The 23880-nt window shown below is 41.8% G+C and overlaps 3 protein-coding genes across 3 annotated transcripts; all 3 read right to left on the reverse strand.

Moving 5' to 3' along the window:
• Window positions 1–5451: 5451 nt before the first annotated feature.
• On the reverse strand, window positions 5452–8771 carry LOC135501766 (uncharacterized). Its single transcript, XM_064794054.1, has 3 exons — window positions 8413–8771; window positions 6010–6120; window positions 5452–5583 (listed from the first exon to the last, which is right to left on the reverse strand). The coding sequence occupies exons 1-3, from the start codon at window positions 8762–8764 to the stop codon at window positions 5468–5470; spliced, it is 579 nt and encodes a 192-aa protein (XP_064650124.1). The 5' UTR covers window positions 8765–8771; the 3' UTR covers window positions 5452–5467.
• A 205-nt stretch (window positions 8772–8976) lies between these two features.
• LOC135501637 (IgGFc-binding protein-like) lies at window positions 8977–17176 on the reverse strand. The gene is made up of 10 exons (XM_064793860.1): window positions 17090–17176; window positions 16347–16374; window positions 16021–16071; window positions 15230–15280; window positions 14656–14903; window positions 13376–13665; window positions 12646–12944; window positions 11889–12088; window positions 11460–11594; window positions 8977–9054 (listed from the first exon to the last, which is right to left on the reverse strand). The coding sequence occupies exons 1-10, from the start codon at window positions 17174–17176 to the stop codon at window positions 8977–8979; spliced, it is 1467 nt and encodes a 488-aa protein (XP_064649930.1).
• A 2560-nt stretch (window positions 17177–19736) lies between these two features.
• LOC135501638 (BMP-binding endothelial regulator protein-like) lies at window positions 19737–23064 on the reverse strand. Its single transcript, XM_064793861.1, has 7 exons — window positions 22965–23064; window positions 22145–22243; window positions 21712–21762; window positions 21379–21423; window positions 20921–20971; window positions 20345–20592; window positions 19737–19742 (listed from the first exon to the last, which is right to left on the reverse strand). Exons 1-7 carry the CDS (start codon window positions 23062–23064, stop codon window positions 19737–19739), a joined length of 600 nt encoding a protein of 199 aa, XP_064649931.1.
• Between the last annotated feature and the right edge of the window lie 816 nt (window positions 23065–23880).

Raw genomic sequence — 23880 nt, forward strand, 5'->3', positions numbered from 1 at the left:
AGGGGGGGGGGGGTGCGATGGGACCATCCATATAGTTCCTTCTGACACATTTTTGTTTTGGTAATGTAATACATTGTGATTGTCCTTATTCACGGGAATCGGGCGTTTCCAGTGATATACGACACAAATGGGTTGTCCTCATGCATTCACTTTGGAAACGCATTTTAAAATATATGTTACGTCCTGTTAATGGGGCACGTCATCATCGCGTACATTTGGGAAAAACTCCCTAACGAGACCGGAGCAGACGGCTGAAAGTAGTTTAATTATTGGCCGCTAGGGTGCAGAATGTCGCTCACCCGAATTTTTCGATCAGGGTTCGCCAGTCTACCTCTCTGGCTGGGCACCACCTCCACAGCTAGGAACCTCTCTGACCAGGCACCACGGATGCGCATGCTCCGTCTGGATCTATTCCGTTTCCGTTTTGATCACTTCCGGTAACGCAGGCGCATTGAAGTTAAGGAAAATATGGTGGTGCCTGGCTGTGGAGGTAACCTGCTCTCGACCATTTCAAGAGAAAAGACTATGAAATGTTCTGTTATTAACACAGTTTACCCAATATTGAACAGATTCAAAGTTTTATTTATCCAAGTATTCAATTGTATAAGGCCAGGGACACATAGACTGCTGTTTTCACTTGGTGGTGCCTGGCTGTGGAGGTAACCTGCTCACGACCATTTCAAGTGAAATGACTGTGAAATGTTCTGTAATTAACACAGTTTGCCCAATATTGAACAGATTCAAAGTTTTATTTATCCAAGTATTCAATTGTATAAGGCCAGGGACACATAGACTGCTGTTTTCACTTGGTGGTGCCTGGCTGTGGAGGTAACCTGCTCTCGACCATTTCAAGTGAAATGACTATGAAATGTTCTGTAATTAACACAGTTTGCCCAATATTGAACAGATTGGGTTATTGATCAGTTTGGAAGAAACTTCTTTGAAATATTTAATATTGGGTGGATTGTGGTAATAACTTTATAGTCATTTTACTTAAAAAAGTCAAGAGTGGTATTCATTGATTGTAGTCACAGTGTAAAATGTTCAATTCTCATCAGGAGGTTTTTTATTAATAGATATGCGAATGTGTCCACTGAACAAAATTGTTGTAATTCAAATGATGTCTATTGATTGATTAATAAATACATCTTTAAAACTAAATCGTGTGGTCATTTCATTACTTGGACCCTCAGCCTGGAAATTCTTCTTCTTTGTGTTCATTTCCATCTAACAGACTCTCCAGACTTACTAGTAATCAGAAGCGGAGTTGGTGTTCGTCAGCCGGTCAAGTCTCCCTCCTCAACGCTGCAAGCGTTGGGCATCTTCCCAGGATGTGCTCGACAGTCATTGGCTCGATCTGGCGGGTGTCGCTATCTCCTTACTCCTAGACAGAAGCCTGGAACAAGCTGGACATCGGGCAGCAAACCCAATATTAATGTGCTCAGAACACTTCTCAAGTAATTAGTGTTTCAGAGTGATCTATAGCCTATACCTAATACAATAGTGATTATTTCGGGCAGGGCTTAGAGGAGGCTTAGAGTAACGAGACTAGTATATAGCAGGCCCGGGAAAGCAGGGGCGTAGGTAGCAGAGGGGGGGGGGCAAATGCCCCCTCCCCCGAGGTCACCAAAATATGTGTTTTTGGCCAAAAGATTTCATAAAGGGTCATTTTGTCCCCCAGAGAGCCTTTTGCCCCCCCCCCGCCAGACCAAAAAGCTAGCTACGCCCCTGGCCCTGTAGGTGTATAGTATAATTTACTCTAAGTAAGGGCAGGGCAATAAGGAAAGGTGCTATGCTGCATGTAGGCCCTATTATATTCTATAACAAAGAAACCCAACATATGATTTAAAGGTGCCGGTGTAATAGAATCAGATGCCCCCTGATATTAAATGCCCTCAACAATAGAACACCGGCACCATTCAATAGGACTCTAAAGAGGCCAAGACCCTTCATCCGAAGAAGAACAATACAGGCGGGCATCAGGAAAGGGAGGGCATTTGATTCTATCACAGCGGAACAATATATCTCCCTTTTCCCACAAGAACTAATATTCCTCACAAAGGAATTCTAGACTGGACTTAGATTCATGGGGACCAGCATTTCTTTTACACCCGCACGCGGAGCATGAGCTGAGCTGCTGCTGCACGCCAACATATCAACCAACAGCACCGCCATTTCTTCAAACGGTTGGAAGTGATACTACCAGTCACGTGTGGTTCCTGGTCAGAGAGGTTCCTAGCTGTGGAGGTGGTGCCCAGCCAGAGAGGTAGGCTGGCGGAGGGTGTTGAATTTTTCACGCAACTTTTGCTAAATAGAGCTAGTTGGACCATATCCACAACTCCGTGGATATGGTCTATTGTTTTTACTGAGCCGATCGCCAGGACCCGAGGGATGTGGTTTTCGACACGTATCTCTGAAACTGCCGCACGGAACGACCTGAAATTTGGTTAGGTTACGTTTCATAACCTGCTAACGAACAACGTGTACTTTATTTTTGCAGCCGTTGCTTACTTTTTTAGTTTTCGGGTGATTTTTGATGAAAATCGCCGGTTCTGAACCGTTCCGGTAATAGCACTGCCTCCCGATTAGGCAAGTTGCTCAACGTTGATCTGTCCCGACCTGAACAGGTGGGAGGATACCCGCTACATGGAAGAGCCAACAGACATTTCGTCTACGCATTCTAGACTGGGTGAGTGTGATTTTTTCGTGATTGTAATCGCCCTCAAATTTGTGTTGAAACACTGCATCAGACAAAATTAACTCATCAGAGGTCAAGAAAAGGATCTTAAGAATATATATTCGCTGTTAGTTTGGGTGATTATAGGGAGCACGTCCATCTTTTGAGGCAAACTTGTCATCCGAAAGTTTCCAGATCCCCGCAATGGCGGATATACATTCATCAAAAAAATTACGAATTCGGGCAAGTTTCATCAAACTGTGCGCCTTAAACACCTAAGAATGTCTGAAAATCACCCAGACTCTACACATGAGATATACCTTCACTGAAAATAATTGCTAAAACCTCGCTTAACGTGTCGCGAGTGCTGAAAGCAACAGTTTTGGAGATCGTTTTTCTGTACATTCTGCTCACTCCTGTAGAAATGTACAGTAAAGCACGTATACACGTGCAGTGTAAATGGACACACGAATGTACACACCTTCTGAAAATATTGTCAGCAAAGGTGATAAGTGTTTGTTCTGAATTATGACAATGAAATTCATAGACTATTAGCAGGTAGTCAGTGTCTGTTGGTCTGAATAATGAATGATAAAACTTCTGGTGAAGTTAAAATATTTCCTCGCTCTGTTTTACAGCCTGACGCAGTGACGCCACTGACGGGGATGATCAGCATCTGTTCTGTTCTGCGACCGCATCAGTCACGGATATAGGAGCCTTGACCACGAGGAGCTGATGAGGCAAAGTCGTATAACCGTCTTAACCTTGACATCGGTGCAGTGCTGAATTTGCCGTCCGAAGACAAACCAGTATAATATTCCAGCCGTATTTCGTTCTTTTCACTGTAATACTTTTACTTCAAAAAGACTGAATAAATAAACCTACTGTGGCAGTTAGTTTAAAAAGATATTATTGCATTTTACGTTTTTACTCTTAGTGCTGATCGGTCATACCCCTTGGGCCTGGCCGTAACCTTGCATACTGGTTGTCTCGATGCCGTATGCTATGACCATGTATATATCTACTGGACTGGTTTGTTGCACCATGTCGAAGGAATTTTATGTGGAGATCAAGACACTTCCCTCACATCACAATCTACACCTCAAAAGAATGGTTGTAAAAATCATTGCCATGATTCCCGGATGCCCCTACGTTGTGACCATGCATGCATCAATGGCCTGGGATGTTGCAACCTACACTTCAAAGGAATGCGAAGTCTAAATCACATTTATTTTTTGTCCCCAGGTTGTGACTTTCCTAACAGCAATTGCAGACCATATCCCTGGTGATAGTGTTTTGTCATCTTAAAAATGAGCACCAGGACAAAGCACCAAAAACCTGCCACTTAAGATCAGATCAGAAGTTACCTACATGGTGCCAGTACCCACAAGTGCATGATTGACACCTCGATCATTTGAAGAAAAAATTGGCAGCAGAACCATGTGTGCATGGAGGGAGGTATTATAATATAAATACTGTGGAGACGCAATGTATTATTGGTCGTCCCAACATTGGGAGCTTTCATCCCCACCAGCCATATCAGATGGCCAACTGGTTTCCCTCACTCGACCAGAAAACTCATCAAAAGATACGAAAGATGTTGAGATTCAGATTACATTTGCTTGTTGTCTGCTGGATTCTGACCATCCATATGCTGAGTTGTTGCAGTCCCAGAACCATCGCTAATTCTAGTATTTATGATGCACCTACTGTCACAACCTAATTCAGCTGGTTATTCAGGGTTATTTGCCTCTGATTTATCTGGTTATATCCTGGTGCAAACCTAATTTCTCAACATGACAAAATACTTTCACCAGGGATATGGTCTGCAATTTGCTGTTAGGCGAATTGCCCAATACTAGTTAGAATTACAATTACCAATTAGTTTATTAACACCTTATAAGCAAACTTACATCGGTGAGGAGAGCAGAATAAAGTGAGTGCGGAAAGCTATCGAAGCTATTGATAAGAGGAGGAGTAAGACCAAAGGGGATCTGTCTATAGGAATGTACCCCTTCTGTCAGCGTGTGAGGAGACGGTGCATACACACTTGATACAGCAGTTTAAAAGATGAACAGTGTATCAAAATACCAGTATCGAAATAAAGTCACTTGTCTTATAAATTATTTGCACAAAACTTTGAAACTTTATGAAGTAAATCACCCTCAGCAGTCATTAGGTAAATGAATTTTTTTGATAGGAGGTTGACGGAAGGGTACTGTGGGATGGATTTTTCGATAAAAAGTTCCCTATCCTTTCGAAAATTTGGACAGTCTAAAAGAACATGGATTTCATCTTCAACACAGTTTATATTTTTAGAAGCAGAACAAAAATGACAGAATCTGTTTTCTCGAGGAATGATAGGTTGAACAAACCTCCTCGTCTCAATTTTCCACCTATGACTGCTGATTCTAAAACGGGTAAGCGAAAGTCGGTCGCGTCTATTCGCAATAATGTCTTAATATTTTTCATTCTCAAAGCGTGTCTTTAATGAGACAATGGTATTACATTTTCCACCAGTATTACTTTGGTAGTTGGATACAAAGTGTTCTGACCAGTAATCCTTTGAAATATTTCTTTAGAACCTGACAAGACTATGCGCCTTTGTTTACAACCACAGAATCAAGATTGATGTAAAATAAAATGCAATTCTCTTTACATCGGAAAATCAAGAGAAAGTTCCACTATTATCGAAAGATTTAGAGTTGATAGCGTTTTTAGTAGTTTTGTGTAGCATATTGGAGTACAATGGTTCTAAGACCATGCGAAAGTTAGTCGATATGTTCGGGTTCAACAATATTCCCAGTTTTTGGTGTACACGTGGTCCTTTGAACACCATGGTTTTGAATCGATGCATCCACTGTACCACACGCCCTTGTATTTGAAAGGGATAGCACAATTGCCAACTGAAAGTGAAAGAAAGGCGCATTGAATGAATTTGATACACTAAAAAAATCACCTGAAAATTTCATTAAAACATAACACAAAAAAGCGTCGAATTGTATCGGGAAAAGTATGTGCTAAAAATGTATGGAGATTTTTACGGCCGTAAATGAATCCCGTGTTTTTTTCTAAAAACGAAAAGAGCAACGTCAGGTTACATCAAGGCACCACCTGGTGGCCTTACTATTCAAAGATTTCGCCATTGCTATTCGGTTAATGAGGTCAGAATCCTGACAACTTCTTCATCTTGTTGAAATAAGCCTTCATAAATTCCCTCCTGGTTCGGGTGAAGGCGATGGCTATGAATTTGAATCTGACTAGTCATATCTCAAATGGCCTTTGACCTTTGACCTCATCGGTGAGGGATCAAGGTCAAAGCTTGAACTCACCCTTCTTGACTTCAGCATACTTCCCGTCATCCTTGCAGTAATACTGCATCCCGGCAAATGTATATGTCACTCCACTAGCTACCTTGGTCTTCATTTGCGTGTCACATGTAGCTGGAAGGAGACAGATCGGCAATATACAGGTAACTGCGCAGGCATCCTGAGATATTCCTTTTTTAACTCCTACCTGTACGCAAAATTTAAAATATATTAAAAAGTAGGGAGGCGGGGTATATTGAAAATAACTGGTGCCAGGACGCTGCACATTAATGTGTCGTGTACCATACATAACATTAGATAACCTGAGAAAACATGTGAATTCGTCAGACCCCTCGTAAAGCTTTAGAGAAGATGACATGAGTTTGTTGAGAATCTGCTGAGCAAGTTTAACCCCTCCCCTTTGACACGGAAAGGTATATCAATTTCGTTTTCTTTTGCACATACGATCTTCGAAGCTAACAATTACGGCTTTATTTGCATCGACTTATGAACATCTCCAAGGGTTCATTTCCTAACTCCAAAGTAGTTTACATTTTCGTCATTGACAGATTTTTCCACCAAATGTTTGAAGAGTAAACTGATTTTGGATTATGATTGAATATGCCACATTGACGTTAATTTAGACCCAGTTTTGAAGGAGTAGGTCAAAGAAACATGTTCACCTACAGCTGTCACTTTTATCAAATTGTGTCAATCAAAGGCTGCTTTCATCTCTATGATAAGAGTGTCGATTAATACCAGTTGGTTAGGAACCAATTTGGCCATCAGACGTCTATGTGAATATGACGAATGTGTCCCTGGTACACCAACTGACCTTTCGAAATTCAATCCTGAACAAACATCAGTCAAAAGTCAAAAGACCTAAGCTCCTTTAACACAACGCCTTTGGGTCTCTTCACATAAAACGTGTTGAGAAAAACTCTTTTGTGTTTTCAGCACTTCTCAATTTGCCAGATGTTGCTTATTGTGTTGTGTCGCGCGGGATACGCAGTGTCGCAGGGTGGCTCTAGGCATATTTCAATCAAATTCCTAAAGCCCGTAGCACACTAGCCGCCAACTTCGGCGTTCACAGGCGTTTTTTGCCGCAAGAGTCCTGAACGCCTGAAAAATCCCTAGTCTGCTACGAACGGCGTCGGCGAACGCCACTTGCCGCCACTTGCCGCAACTAAACGCCAAATATCTAACATTTTTGATTTTTGACGCGTGTCGCCGCGTTTGAACGCAAGAAGAAGCCAGGTGTGCTACGGATTGCCGCCTGAATTGGCGTCGGCGGCGAGGCTATGGCCAATCAGTATGCGTCTTGATGTCACATGATTTCAAAATGGCAGCCTAAAGTGGCGGAAAAGACGCTACTGGATGCCGATTCTGGGCAGGTGTGCTCCGACCGGGATCCACTGGCCGCCAACTTCGGCGTCGAGAGGCCTGGGGCCTAACTGATCACTTTAAAACAACAAACCAAATTTATTTTCAAAGACAATTATCAAATCATAATTAATTTTTGTGAGCATATCGAAAGACTAGATAGAATTATGTCTCATCAGCACGATTGAGAACAGAAAAAAGCCCTTCTATTGAAGTTATCGTTTTTCTCAAAATGTAAAGTTGTTTTCATCTTTAAAAACAATCAGGAAAGATATGAAAGACTAAAGACGAAACGCCTGCATCAGTCCTTCTCTTTACAGAGATGCATACTATTATACCCACATCATGGAATTACGTAGGCAGAGATATGCCTGCATATATATTTCAAGTATGGCCGTCACAAAATACTCTCTTTTAAAACCTAGCTTCTCGAAAACGTTTCGACTTGTCCTTTAATTGGCTTTTTAACCTTAGATATCAATTTTCTGAACGCAGATCCTGCTAAACGATCGTGCTGCTCGTGGAATAAGATGCTTGATTTCCTCTTTATTGAAATTACGAAAGTGTACCCTTAACTGTAATCTCATGCTTGAATGGCCAACATTTTCTGTTCCAAATTCTATTGAGAGCGGAGACATATACATAATATGTTGACAGGTGTGAGGTGCCGAAAGCTACCACAAGGCTAAAACTTTGGTATTGGAGTTTTATTTCACCTATCAGGAATGACAAGGCCTTGCTAGGTTATTCTTACCCGAACCGTCAGAACAATAACTTAGTTATTGCTTGGTTAAACGGACATATCGGGCGAAATATGCCTGGTAGATGACGAGACTATGTCTGTGGTTACTGGGCATACGCCGCCAGATCAAGAACAAAAACAGTGGACGTATTCACGATGTAATTCGAATACCGACATTCAAGATAAGAATATATAATTCATCACATCAGAAGACTGCTGTGAGGGAAAACTCATCGTCAGGTAAACCTTCGTATTCTAATGATTTACCCATGCGGTAGAAAGAGCATCGTGTTTAAACTTACCAGGTTTGGCTCTACTTATGATCAGCTTCCTAAGTTCCTCGATCTGGGCCTTACCACTGACTGCACATCTCATCAGCGTTGTTCCGGCCAGCTTTCCCGTGAATTTGGACCCACCATTTGCCGGTCTGAGTCCAACGTACAAATCACCCAACATGTCTCGGAGTCCTATGGCTCCGACATTCTTGATGACAACATTACCATCGACCCACATCACCAAATTGCCAGTTTGTTGACTGTAGCTCATCCCTACGAACGACCATTTCTTAGTTGGTGGAGCAATATGAAATTGCATATGGCTGTGTCCAGTATGGGCATCCAGGTTGGTGAAAAGCTTGCCTCCATGAATCCACATGTGAGTTCCGTAAGCTCCTCTTCCTTTCCACTCCACGATTGGCCCGTCTCTAAGCACGTCTTGGTAAAGATAAGTCGCGATTGTGAAATTATCACGCTCAATATCCAGCTTTCCGTCACTGGTTATCTTAACGTAGTTATGCGCGGTGAAAACCCATGCGTTGATACCTTCAGGGCCGGTGGTGAGAGTTGTGGCTCCTACGGTAGATAGGGTTAGGCCACCAAGGCCGCTTGGTTTGGACTCGATCCTAGGTCCGAGAAGAAGCCACGAGCCACAGCTCGACATACCACCTGAAACAGAAATCGAACACTTAATCGACAAACACTAAGGCACTAAGGGTGTTTTACAAAAGTAGTCATTGTTTTACGAAGGTAGTCATCACCAAAATTTGGAGAACACCAAGCTTTTAGATGCAAATTTTGAAGACATGTTACACATTTGAAACAAATAATGAATAGGAACATAAAGTATACATCTTTAACATCAAATCTAGTTTTATGAGAGAGCTGGCCATGGAAAAGGGTCTTCGTAAGATTCTCATAGTCTGGCACAAGAAAACGCTGCATGAGCATCTAATACACCTGCATATACAACTCATTGTGAAAGCCAAACTGTAAACAATCAACATCGGATCGAGTCACAACAAATTACCAACTCTTGCAGAAATCCATTGATGGTAAAGTTGTTGATCCCGAGGAGCCGATCTCCCAAGTCAACCAGCCACACGGCACCGCATAGCAAACAGTCCTTACGGTTGATTCCAACAATACCCAATCACCCGACCAGGTTGAACTGAAGGTAGCCATGCTTTTCAAAGCCGTTCAGGATCAAAATGGATTTAAAACAAGTCAACGATCGTGACCAAGGAGCATGCAAATCAGAGCGGATCTCAAACGCTGACTTGAGGAAACTCCAAGAATTCATAGAGGGGAAGTGTAGAAAGCTCCGATCAGAGATCAGCGCTTCGAAAGCCGAAATTCGAGGGCTAGACTAGAGCAAACATTAGAACAGGTTCATCGGGTCTCATCACAGGCGCTTTAACAGTGCAATGGTATGATAGTCTCCCTCGTGAGTTCAAGGAAGTAAAATAAGGATTTGAGCGCATCAAAGATGTGAGAGATTCATGTGCGTCAAAGTTACGAAATGATCTTAAATCAATCTGCCTATGTTCATGCGTTCCCGCACAAATTGACGTCACTTGGGTTGGGTCGGCGCTTCAAATAAGAATACGCCTTTTGCCACACCCGGAACTGCATGTTTGTTGAGTGTCGATTTCTGCCGTCTTATCGTCATCGTCCTTATTTTGTCGTACAAATGCTGAATCATGGATCGGAAGAGCATAAAGTATCGGTGAGTTATTAGGGTTGGCACAGACTCACCCCAGTGCCGAAATTAAAAAAACTTCAGAATTGATCGATTGCCGCCATCTTGGATCTCGGCATCCTTAGATTCAGGGTTTTGATAATCCTAAGTCATCCGCCGCATCGCCAGTTCGGACTGTAAATCATATTCAGGCCGAATTATTGCCACTTTCTCTCATAAAACGTTTTCTTTTATTAATAACTAAGAAAATATGATCTTTATAAATAAAATCTGACACTTACTGGTGGGTTTTAAGATGATTGTATGGAGAACTATAAACGCAGCGTAGTGCAGCAATCATTTTCGCGGGCTTAGTGGTGATGCGTGTTAATTCAGAAAGATTCTTTCCTTTTCTATACACGCGGTACTGCTTTTCAAGATGGTGGCAAGTTACCAGTTCTAGAGGCGTTGTAAGGAACGAAATCAGCGCCTCTCGTGTCAAGATTTGTGTTTGCAATGATCCAGTGCATTGTACGGTGGTCCATATAGGACATGCGTTTATTTTCATTATACATGTACATGTATTTGAAAAAAGTTCTTAATACAACGCTATATTTTCTTTTGAATTATATTTTTCTCTCCTCATTAACAACCGCCGTCGGAAATACTTGTCACTGCGGTGGAAAATATTTTTCACCGCTGTGTATGTAAGCGACTTATGTGAGGGGCCAAATTTTTCCTTTGATCCGAATGACCCTTGAAGCTGGTAAACTTAAGTGCCCCTTTCGGTCGTGTGGATGGAGATGCGTTTACAATATCGTTTATGAAGGAAAATGATAACCAGTTTACGAAGACACGCAAAGAGATGTCAAATTTGGCAAAAATATTGGCCTCTGTACGGATGAACCAAAGGACGTTCTGATGCTTTTATATATAACTACAGCATATATAGCATGACGCATTTCGTGGAAACAGAGTTTTGTAAAGAAAACTGATAGTATCATTTGGTTGGCATGTATAGGGGCAAGGAAAACATATTAAAAACTTTAAATAGGCTAAACAAGTATAAATTGGCTAAAATAGTCTCTTTTGACATGAAAAGAGCGAATGGCACTTTCTACATGCGACATAATAAACACGCAAAGAAGCATGTTGTAGTACAATGACTGAATACAACTTCATAGTAGGGAGTAGGTCTTCTGTGTACATCTCACGAAACGGGACGACCTTCGTGGCGTCTGCTGGCGAGTTTATACTAGTCACGAGGGGATAAATCAAGCTCGTTTCAACAGGTGAGGTGTCATTTATAACGGCACCCATACTTGCTGCACTTACGTTTCGTGCATTTGAATCCATCTCCTTGGTATCCTTTCTTGCAGCCACAGGTATATACCCCTTTGTCTCCAGGTCTGCATTCAGCATCCTTGCCACAAGGTTTAAGCTCACTGGACCCTAGCTTGGCGACTAATCCTACTTTGATACACTTGTAAAGTGTCGTGCAGTCGGAGCTTATGCGCTCATCACCAATCTGATAGGTAAAAAGAATTGTTGACACTATCAGCAGATGAAGTACAATAAAAAGCCCCACTACATGCTCTGGTCTCTTCAATCCTGGTGAGATTACGTCATACCGGAAAAGAGAAGAAGCAAAGACCGTATAGTTTTTTCCTCATAAGAGTAGCAATATAAGCAGAACTACTTATGAAATGGTTGATGAAGGTAACATTGTCTTAGTCGGCGAGGGGGCGATTTCTTCGTTTATGCAGTTAAGGGTGAAGAGTTAGACACGATCTGACTCAGTAAGGTTCTACTCATTACCCACCGTGTAATAGTTTTTGTCTGCATCCCAACAGCCACATGACTGCTCGGGGACACACGAATCACCATCTCGGATGAAGCCTTTATTACACTTGCAGCCTTCCATCAACTCATCCTCACAGAAGATTGGTTCGGGCTTGATACACGTCGGTTGGCATGGACGCATCTTGGACTCATATACGCTGTTAGCAGGGCACTTCATTGCTGGAAAATGACATTGATATTAATCGTATATTAACAGTAAAAAGAGAACAAGGTAGAGACCATTCGATAATAAAGTGAAAACTGTGATGATGGTTTTAACGTCTACATGCTTGTTTTAAGGATGTCAGGAAAGGTCTCATCATTTACAATGCGCTCACATCAGAGCCACTGCCCCAACACCAGAATCACACAACACGAGTCAATGGATGCAGGCGCTGACCAAACACAAGATCCCCAAGAGCCAATTTACTCGGGTTGAAACCAGACGCTCTTGGCATTTACCAGATCCTAGAGCCAATGGACCCACTCCAGATGCACTGGAACAACGCCAGCACCACTTGCTCCACACCGAAGCCAAATGGTTCTTGATTTTCGAACTTCTGTGACCAGTTGCCTTAGGCATAGCGTGACCTCAGGAATATTCCCCAATCAAATTGAGGGTTACAAGGCTAGAACTTCATTGGTTCCATTTTGATATTCGACAAGCAATCGGAAGGCCATTATTGTAGATTTGCAGCCAAAGCATCTTTTTGAAAAGCAAAATGAGTCAAACTTACGACAGAATGTGGTTGTTCTCCAAACCTTCGAAGGTTGGTAACCATTCAGCTGACATTCGCTGGCGAATTCTCCCACATCAGCGCATATCACTTCTTTAATGGACTCGGGTTTGTCCACAAAAGCGCAAGCATCTATCTGGCAAGCAGCATAGGCTGACTTCCAATCTACCTTTCCGCTCTTGATGCACTCTGCGAATGGTCCAGTGGTTGACTTGATGTAACCGCAGTACGTGTCTGATGCAATGAGGGCATTGTTCTTATCCGAACATTTGATGACTGGATCCTCGCTCTTCTTACAGCTAAAGTATCAACACTATTAAATTCGACTTCTATTTGGAATGAATACAAAAATCTGCTGTATGGTAATACTTCCAAAGTCATCCTACCTCTCTGGACGAACTATTCGAAAGGATATCACGAATAAGCTGTCGCCCACCTGTCTTATTTGAATGTGACGGTACTCGTGACCGCAAGTAAAGGCTGTCTGTTCGTATTCAACAAAGGGCGAATACTATTCTAAACCTTTCGATGTATTTCTGACATCGGTTGAATATTGCAGGATCCGGATTCAGATAAGACATAGTGTGGTTTGTTATATATGTTATCAAGTATATATAAAGACCTACTTGATGTTATCAAGCATAGAACTTATTATTTTCAAGGTATACAACCGATTTCTTTTGTTTTATTTGACCATATTTCAAACGGCTTGTTTGAAACATACACTTACTTAACTAATGGCACATCCGAGTCATCGGGAACCTGATAATTATTGAAGCTAGTCAAGGCATCTGCCATTCCATCGCAGTCACCACACATTCCAGTAAGCTTTCCAGCACCTCCATACTGCCAGTGGCCAAGAGATGTCACAATACCTCCATATTGACCACCGAATGACAAAGCGAAGGAACAGGTTGGCACTGATATCTTAAAGTCGTTGGCTCCAGATTTTGTGGCACTGAGAGTATGTCCGCCTTTGAGTTTGAGGTTAAAGGGCATTCTTTGTGTGAGGCCACTGACCTGCAGAACAAAGTTGTGGTGACTTGTTAGAGAGTGATGCAATGTCCCATATAACTGGCTAACATAAATTGTCAGATTAGTCGATGGTTGTATCGCAACTTCTGTTTGTTGAAAAATGGCTTATTATAAACCGCGAGATGAGAAATCGCGAAATCGCGAGATAAGTAATCATCATTTTCTACTTCCCTCGATCACGACAATCACCATTTCTAACGCTGCTGTCCACTTCTCAATTCGATGAGAGTGCGGCCGAATACAATACAAAGGCTACATGCACCTGCATGTTCATCTTGACCACAAGGGTTTTTGCAACTTATCAAGATATGCTGTGAGTATAATACCGCGAGGTTCAGTATGCAGTATGTGTCAAGATTATTTTCCCGTTAGGCCTGGCGGCACAAGTCACCATACACATGATTGACCGATAACACAGGGCATGTACCTGGTGAACGTCTGGTCATCGCTAAAAATAGCACGGGATAGTCTGACCATCGAAAGTAGGCTATAAGTTAGGTTAAATTCCACACATCGCAGAGCGGAGTCTGTTTCAATGGGCAAATCAAAACAAGGATAACTCCAGACTACAGCCTCGGTCTCATAAATGTTCGCCTTTTCAGGTTCCATATTTGCAATACATCCTCTGGCGCATGTTACTCTCACAGAGGTTGGCATTTAGCGATTTCGCATTCCGCATCTCGCGGTTAATAATAAGTCGGTAAAAATACCATTACACTTCAGAATATTGATTGAACATTGCTTGCATTTTGATTTCGCCTATCACATGCAAGTAACGCGAAAAAACCCCAATGAGAAACAAGTGAGATGTAAACGCTCTTGGATCCAAACATCTTATTAGAGTGTGCAGATCGAGATTCTGTCTTGATGAAAGAACAAAGAACCACCACAACAATATGACAGTTCTAGCAATTTATCAAACAGCTCAAATTCATCAAAAAAGGGTGGAGCATATACTACTATATGAGAACGTACCCTAGTCCATCCATCCTTGTGAAGTCTGACAACGAAACCTCCCATCTTCAGGTCCATCATCCTACCGAAAGACACAATTGTGTTGCCTCGATATTCGTTCTTCACCTCAATGGAGAAGGAACACGCGACGTCAGAGTTGGTCGTCTTGGAGAAGACATATTTGCAGACACCCATGAAGTCGATCATTCTGGTAAAATCGTCGTAACGATGGTAATGGGGATCTCCCCAAGCCTTGCAGGTGCAGATTTCTAGTGGATAAAACAGACGGAGAGCTACACTTAGTATACATCAAACATCAATAATCTACATGCATCAATTTGTGCTGAGGAGACACTCAACTTCGCTACATAGTTTGGAATCAAATGAGTCTAAACACGCCTGATATACAATTTGACTTACCGTTATGATGCACCGATAATTGAATACATGTCGTTTGGATGAACAACTTTCAAGAGCAACACTTTGAGAACCAAGATAAAGTTTTAATGCGTTGTATCATCTACAGAGGCATTTTTATCACTAATCAATTAGTTCGTTATTGGTTATTCAAACTCAATTCCAAAGACGGACTTACTTTCTGTACAACTCTTCAATCTGAGATCCCATGATTTCGGTGGAGTACAACCTGAAGTGAAGGAAAACAAGAAAATGTGTATTTAGCCTCGAGGTTAAGAACGAACACCTCTTGATGAGTGATCGAAATTAGAATGTCATGTAACATCTCCAAGCAAAGCTGAATGTAGATAGACAGTAGTGACTACGTGGCTTCGGTAATGTTAACAACTGCTTGCCTTGAACCAGACTTTTCCCTTCAGTGTTTTGTCTATTCTATCATCGTCTCTGAACAGCGTACAGGCTACACTACAACTGACAAAGTATTTAATGTATCAACAAATCATTTGATGTACGAGCACTTTTTCAGATTGAACATCTTGGAATCCATAATTTGAAATTGAAGGATTCGGAATTAAGGCTTCGGTGAATTATATCTTTTTACATTGAATATCCTCCAATATAATGAACTATACTTACGAGCAACACAGTCTCCTTTCTTCAACATGTCAGAAGGTTTACACCCTGAAGGTAAAATTTGAACGGAATAACTTTTATACTCTGGCTTTTCCAAATATATCTCCAAAAGGATATATGAACTTCATTAATATAATTATCAGGTCGGAGTATACATTCTAACATTAAAACCTAACCATCATCACATTCACAATCACGAAAATCTTAATGACTGCCACCAACGGTCCTTGGATGTCGAGGCCAAGGACCACGGCACTAGTATCTCCCAGGCTTCATCATCAGTAATCGTAATCGTGCGTTTGTTATTATACAGTTATTGAGATAAGACATACATACTGTCTACACATCGTTTGGTCGGGATGTTCCATAACTGAGACTCGATGCACCCTAGAGAAAAAGGTAAAGCATTAAACGACAATTAATGGTTACGAAACTTCATTCAGCTTAGAATGTATTCAATTTAGAATCCACCCAGTGATTGTGTATTAATGTACAAACTCATGGCTTAAGGAATTCACACCGCACTTGCGCGTCACTCTATCATGAATGAGATCGCGATGGTTAAGTAGCTTTGGCAAAGCCTTTGGTGAGGTCGCATCCAAAAAGCGAGTGCAGATAATGAAAACGAGTTGCAACGCATTTAACATACAACACTGTTTTACCACAGTCGAGCTGCCTCAAGAGGATAAACTACAGAAAGACAGATATATTTAAAAGGATAAGTGCTATGTTGTAGGCTAATCCTGTGATGTCTCATACTAACTCGGTGTGCAGATTTTCTTGGTGTTATCCCAGATCTCCTCTGGAGCGCAGCGGTTGACACATTTATCCCCCGTCCATCTCTTTGCAACATTTGTGCATTCTTGAAGAAAAATGAAGTTAATTACTGGCAGTGAAAACCTCTTCCTCTCCCTAGTTAATGTTTAATCTTTCAACAGAAAAACACTTGAAACTTATAAACTCTAGTGCACCCTTTCGGTCGTGTGGATGGAGATCCGTTTGCAATATCGTTTATGAAGGAAAATGATAACCGGTTAAGAAGACACGCAAAGGGATGGCAAATTTGGCAAAAATATTGGCCTTTGTAGGGATGAACCAAAGGACGTTCCGATGCTTGTATAGATAACTGCAGCATATGAAAGATGCTAAGGTACGCACTTCGTGGAAACAGAGTTTTGTAAAGAAAACTAATGGTATCATTTGGATGGGATGTATAGGGGCCAGGAAAACATATTACAGATACTCTAAACATGTTGACATAACCATGGAAAGCACCTGACTGATGGTCCCAGACGACCTTCGTGGCGTCTGCTGGCGAGTTTATACTAGTCACGAGGTGATATATCAAGCTCGTTTCCACAGGTGAGGTGTCATTTATAACGGCACCCATACTTGCTGCACTTACGTTTCGTGCATTTGAATCCATCTCCTTGGTATCTTTTCTTGCAGACACAGGTATATACCCCTTTGTCTCCAGGTCTGCATACAGCATCCTTGCCACAAGGTTTAAGCTCACTGGACCCTAGCTTGGCGACTGATCCTACTTTGATACACTTATAAAGTGTCGTGCAGTCGGAGCTTATGCGCTCATCACCAATCTGATAGGTAAAAAGAATTGTTGACAATATCAGCATATGCAGAACAATGAAAAGCCCCACTACATGCTCTGGTCTCTGCAATCCTGATGAGATTACGTCATACCGAAAAAGAGACGAAGCAAAGTCCATATAGTCTTTTCCTCATAAGAGTAGCAATATAAGCAGAAGTACTTATCAAATGGTTGATGAAGGTAACATTGTCTTAGACGGCGAGGGGGGCGATTTCTTCGTTTATGCAGTTTAGGGTCAAGAGTTAGACACGATCTGACTCAGTAAGGTTCTACTCATTACCCACCGTGTAATAGTTTTTGTCTGCATCCCAACAGCCACATGACTGCTCGGGGACACACGAATCACCATCTCGGATGAAGCCTTTATTACACTTGCAGCCTTCCATCAACTCATCCTCACAGAAGATTGGTTCGGGCTTGATACACGTCGGTTGGCACGGACGCATCTTTGACTCATATACGCTGTTAGCAGGGCACTTCATTGCTGGAAAATGACATTGATATTAATCGTATATTAACAGTAAAAAGAGAACAAGGTAGAGACCATTCGATAATGAAGTGAAAACTGTGATGATAGTTTTAACGTCTTCATGCTTGTTTTAAGGATGTCAGGAAAGGTCTCATCATTTACAATGGCCTCACATCAGAGCCACTGCCCAAACACCAGAATCACACAACACGAGTCAATGGACGCAGGCGCTGACCAAACACAAGATCCCCAAGAGCCAATTTACTCGGGTTGAAGTCAGACGCTCTTGGCATTTACCAGATCCTAGAGCCAATGGACCCACTCCAGATGCACTGGAACAACGCTAGCACCACTTGCTCCACACCGAAGCCAAATGGTTCTTGATTTTCGAACTTCTGTGACCAGTTGCTGTAGGCATAGCGTGACCTCAGGAATATTCCCCAATCAAATTGAGGGTTACAAGGCTAGAACTTCATTGGTTCCATTTTGATATTCGACAAGCAATCGGAAGGCCATTATTGTAGATTTGCAGCCAAAGCATCTTTTTGAAAAGCAGAATGAGTCAAACTTACGACAGAATGTGGTTGTTCTCCAAACCTTCGAAGGTTGGTAACCATTCAACTGACATTCGCTGGCGAATTCTCCCACATCAGCGCATATCACTTCTTTAATGGACTCGGGTTTGTCCACAAAAGCGCAAACATCTATCTTGCAAGCAGCAAAGGCTGACTTCCAGTCTACCTTTCCGCTCTTGATGCACTCTGCGAATGGTCCAGTGGTTGACTTGATGTAACCGCAGTACGTGTCTGATGCAATGAGGGCATTGTTCTTATCCGAACATTTGATGACTGGATCCTCGCTCTTCTTACAGCTAAAGGATCAACACTATTAAATTCGACTTCTATTTAGAATGAATGCAAAAATCTGCTATATGGTAAGACTTCCAAATTCATCTTACCTCTCTGGACGAACTATTCGAAAGGATATCACGAATAAGCTGTCGCCCACCTGTCTTATTTGAATGTGACGGTACTCATGACCGCAAGTAAAGGCTATCTGTTTGTATTCAACAAAGGGCGAATACTATTCTAAACCTTTCGATGTAATTCTGACATCGGTTGAATATTGCAGGATCCGGATTCAGATAAGACATAGTGTGGTTTGTTATGTATGTTATCAAGTTTTTATAAAGACCTACTTGATGTTATCAAGCATAGAACTTATTATTTTCAAGGTAAACAACCGATTTCTTTTGTTTTATTTGATCATATTTCGAACGGCTTGTTTGAAACATACACTTACGTAACTAATGGCACATCCGAGTCATCGGGAACCTGATAATTATTGAAGCTAGTCAAGGCATCTGCCATTCCATCGCAGTCACCACACATTCCAGTAAGCTTTCCAGCACCTCCATACTGCCAGTGGCCAAGAGATGTCACAATACCTCCATATTGACCACCGAATGACAAAGCGAAGGAACAGGTTGGCACTGATATCTTAAAGTCGTTGGCTCCAGATTTTGTGGCACTGAGAGTATGTCCGCCTTTGAGTTTGAGGTTAAAGGGCATTCTTTGTGTGAGGCCACTGACCTGCAGAACAAAGTTGTGCTGACTTGTTAGAGAGTGATGCAATGCCCCATATAACTGGCTAACATAAATTGTTAGATTAGTCGATGGTTGTATCGCAACTTCTGTTTGTTCAAAAATGGCTTATTATAAACCGCGAGATGAGAAATCGCGAAATCGCGAGATAAGCAATCATCATTTTCTACTTCCCTCGATCATGACAATCACCATTTCTAACGCTGCTGTCCACTTCTCAATTCGATGAGAGTAGGGCCAAATACAATACAAAGGCTACATGCAACTGCACGTTCATCTTGACCACAAGGGTTTTTGCAACTTATCAAGATATACTGTGATATAATATCGCGAGGTTCAGTATGCAGTATGAATCAGGATTATTTTCCCGTTAGGCCTGGCGGCACAAGTCACCATACACATGATTGACCGATAACACAGGGCATGTACCTGGTGAACGTCTGGTCATCGCTAAAAATAGCGCAGGATAGTCTGACCATCGAAAGTAGGCTATAAGTTAGGTTAAATTCCACACATCGCAGAGCGGAGTCTATTTCATTTGGCCAATCAAAACAGGGATAACTCCAGACTACAGCCTCGGTCTCATAAATGTTCGCCTTTTCAGGTTCCATATTTGCAATACATCCTCTGGCGCATGTTACTCTCACAGAGGTTGGCATCTCAAGATTTCGCATTCCGCATCTCGCAGTTTATAATAAGCCGGTAAAAATACCATTACACTTCAGTATATTGACTGAACATTGCTTGTATTTTGATTTCGCCTATCACATGCAAGTAACGCGAAAAAACCCCAATGAGAAACAAGTGAGATGTAAACGCTCTTGGATCCAAACATCTTATTAGAGTGTGCAGATCGAGATTCTGTCTTGATGAAAGAAAAATGAACCACCACAACAATATGACAGTTCTAGCAATTTATCAAACAGCTCAAATTCATCAAAAAAAGGGTGGAGCATATACTAGTATATGAGAACGTACCCTAGTCCATCCGTCCTTGTGAAGTCTGACAACGAAACCTCCCATCTTCAGGTCCATCATCCTACCGAAAGACACAATTGTGTTGCCTCGATATTCGTTCTTCACCTCAATGGAGAAGGAACACGCGACGTCAGAGTTGGTCGTCTTGGAGAAGACGTATTTACAGACACCCATGAAGTCGATCATTCTGGTAAAATCGTCGTAACGATGGTAATGGGGATCTCCCCAAGCCTTGCAGGTGCAGATTTCTAGTGGATAAAACAGACGGAGAGCTACACTTAGTATACATCAAACATCAATAATCTACATGCATCAATTTGTGCTGAGGAGACAATCAACTTCGCCACATAGTTTTGAATCAAATGAGTCTAAACACGCCTGATATACAATTTGACTTACCGTTATGATGCACCGATAATTGAATACATGTCGTTTGGATAAACGACTTTCAAGAGCAACACTTTGAGAACCAAGACAAAGTTTTAACGCGTTGTATCATTTCTACAGAGGCATTTTTATCACTAATCAATTAGTTCGTTATTGGTTATTCAAACTCAATTCCAAAGACGGACTTACTTTCTGTACAACTCTTCAATCTGAGATCCCATGATTTCGGTGGAGTACAACCTGAAGTGAAGGAAAACAAGAAAATGTGTATTTAACCTCGAGGTTAAGAACGAACACCTCTTGATGAGTGATCGAAATTAAAATGTCATGTAACATCTCCAAGCAAAGCTGAATGTAGATAGACAGTAGTGACTACGTGGCTTCGGTAATGTTAACAACTGCTTGCCTTGAACCAGACTTTTCCCTTCAGTGTTTTGTCTATTCTATCATCGTCTCTGAACAGCGTACAGGCTACACTACAACTGACAAAGTATTTAATGTATCAACAAATCATTTGATGTACGAGCACTTTTTCAGATTGAACATCTTGGAATCCATAATTTGAAATTGAAGGATTCGGAATTAAGGCTTCGGTGAATTATATCTTTTTACATTGAATATCCTCCAATATAATGAACTATACTTACGAGCAACACAGTCTCCTTTCTTCAACATGTCAGAAGGTTTACACCCTGAAGGTAAAATTTGAACGGAATAACTTTTATACTCTGGCTTTTCCAAATATATCTCCAAAAGGATATATGAACTTCATTAATATAATTATCAGGTCGGAGTATACATTCTAACATTAAAACCTAACCATCATCACATTCACAATCACGAAAATCTTAATGACTGCCACCAACGGTCCTTGGATGTCGAGGCCAAGGACCACGGCACTAGTATCTCCCAGGCTTCATCATCAGTAATCGTAATCGTGCGTTTGTTATTATACAGTTATTGAGATAAGACATACATACTGTCTACACATCGTTTGGTCGGGATGTTCCATAACTGAGACTCGGTGCACCCTAGAGAAAAAGGTAAAGCATTAAACGACAGTTAATGGTTACGAAACTTCATTCAGCTTGGAGTGGATTCTATTTTGAAACCACCTGGTGTTTGCGTATTAATGTACAAACTCATGGCTTAAGGAATTCACACCGAACTTGCGCGTCACTCTATCATGAATGAGATCGCGATGGTTAAGTAGCTTTGGCAAAGCCTTTGGTGAGGTCGCATCCAAAAAGCGAGTGCAGATAATGAAAACGAGTTGCAACGCATTTAACATACAACACTGTTTTACCACAGTCGAGCTGCCTCAAGAGGATAAACTACAGCCGGAGAAAGACAGATATATTCAAAAGGATAAGTGCTATGTTATAGGCTAATCCTGTGATGTCTCATACTCACTCGGTGTGCAGATCTTCTTGGTGTCATCCCAGATCTCCTCTGGAGCGCAGCGGTTGACACATTTATCCCCCGTCCATCTCTTTGCAACATTTGTGCATTCTTGAAGAAAAAGGAAGTTAATTACTGGCAGTTGAAAATCTCTTCCTCTCCCTAGTTAATGTTTAATCTTTCAACAGAAAAACACTTGAAACTTGTAAACTTTAGTGCACCCTTTCGGTCGTGTGGATGGAGATCCGTTTGCAATATCGTTTATGAAGGAAAATGATAACAAGTTTACGAAGACACGCAAAAGGATGGTAAATTTGGCAAAAATATTGGCCTTTGTAGGGATGAACCAAAGGACGTTCTGATGCTTGTATAGATAACTGCAGCATATGAAAGATGCTAAGGTACGCACTTCGTGGAAACAGAGTTTTGTAAAGAAAACTAATGGTATAATTTGGTTGGGATGTATAGGGGCAAGGAAAACATATTACGGATACTCTAAACATGTTGACATAACCATGGAAAGCACATGACAGGAGCTTTCTAATCGTTTCATCCATGGACAACCCTCGTGGCGTCTGCTAGCGAGTTTATACCAGTCACGAAACAGAGTTTGTGAAGAGAACCGATGGTTCCATTCGGTCTGGATGTATACAGTAGGGACAAGGAAAATATATTACGAATACTCTAAACATGTTGACATAACCATGGAAAGCACATGACTGATGGTCCCAGACGACCTTCGTGGCGTGTGCTAGCGAGTTTATACTAGTCACTAGGGGATATATCCAGTTCGTTTCAACAGGTGAGGTGTCATTCTTAACGGTACCCATACTTGCTGCACTTACGTTTCGTGCACTGGAATCCATCTCCTTGGTATCTTTTCTTGCAGCCACAGGTATAGACCCCTTTGTCTCCAGGTCTGCATTCAGCATCCTTGCCACAAGGTTTAAGCTCACTGGACCCTAGCTTGGCGACTGATCCTACTTTGATACACTTGTAAAGTGTCGTGCAGTCGGAGCTTATGCGCTCATCGCCAATCTAATAGGAAAAAAGTGTTCACAATATCAGCAGATGGAGTACAATGAAAAGCCCCACTACATGCTTTGGTCTCTGCAATCCTGGTGAGATTACGTCATACCGAAAAAGAGAAGAAGAAAAGACCGTATAGTTTTTTCCTCATAAGAGTAGCAATATAAGCAGAAGTACTTATCAAATGGCTGATGAAGGTAACATTGTCTTAGACGGCGAGGGGGGCGATTTCTTCGTTTATGCACCTGAGGCTTAGCACCCACCTGAGGCTTAGCTCATTACCCACCGTGTAATAGTTTTTGTCTGCATCCCAACAGCCACATGACTGCTCGGGGACACACGAATCACCATCTCGGATGAAGCCTTTATTACACTTGCAGCCTTCCATCAACTCATCCTCACAGAAGATCGGTTCGGGCTTGATACACGTCGGTTGGCATGGACGCATCTTGGACTCATATACGCTGTTAGCAGGGCACTTCATTGCTGGAAAATGACATTGATATTAATCGTATATTAACAGTAAAAAGAGAACAAGGTAGAGACCATTCGATAATGAAGTGAAAACTGTGATGATAGTTTTAACGTCTACATGCTTGTTTTAAGGATGTCCGGAAAGGTCTCATCATTTACAATGCGCTCACATCAGAGCCACTGCTCCAACACCAGAATCACACAACACGAGTCAATGGATGCTGGCGCTGACCAAACACAAGATC

The sequence above is a fragment of the Lineus longissimus genome, chromosome 17 (assembly GCF_910592395.1).
Source record: "Lineus longissimus chromosome 17, tnLinLong1.2, whole genome shotgun sequence".
In the NCBI taxonomy this organism is placed as follows: Eukaryota; Metazoa; Nemertea; class Pilidiophora; order Heteronemertea; family Lineidae; genus Lineus; species Lineus longissimus.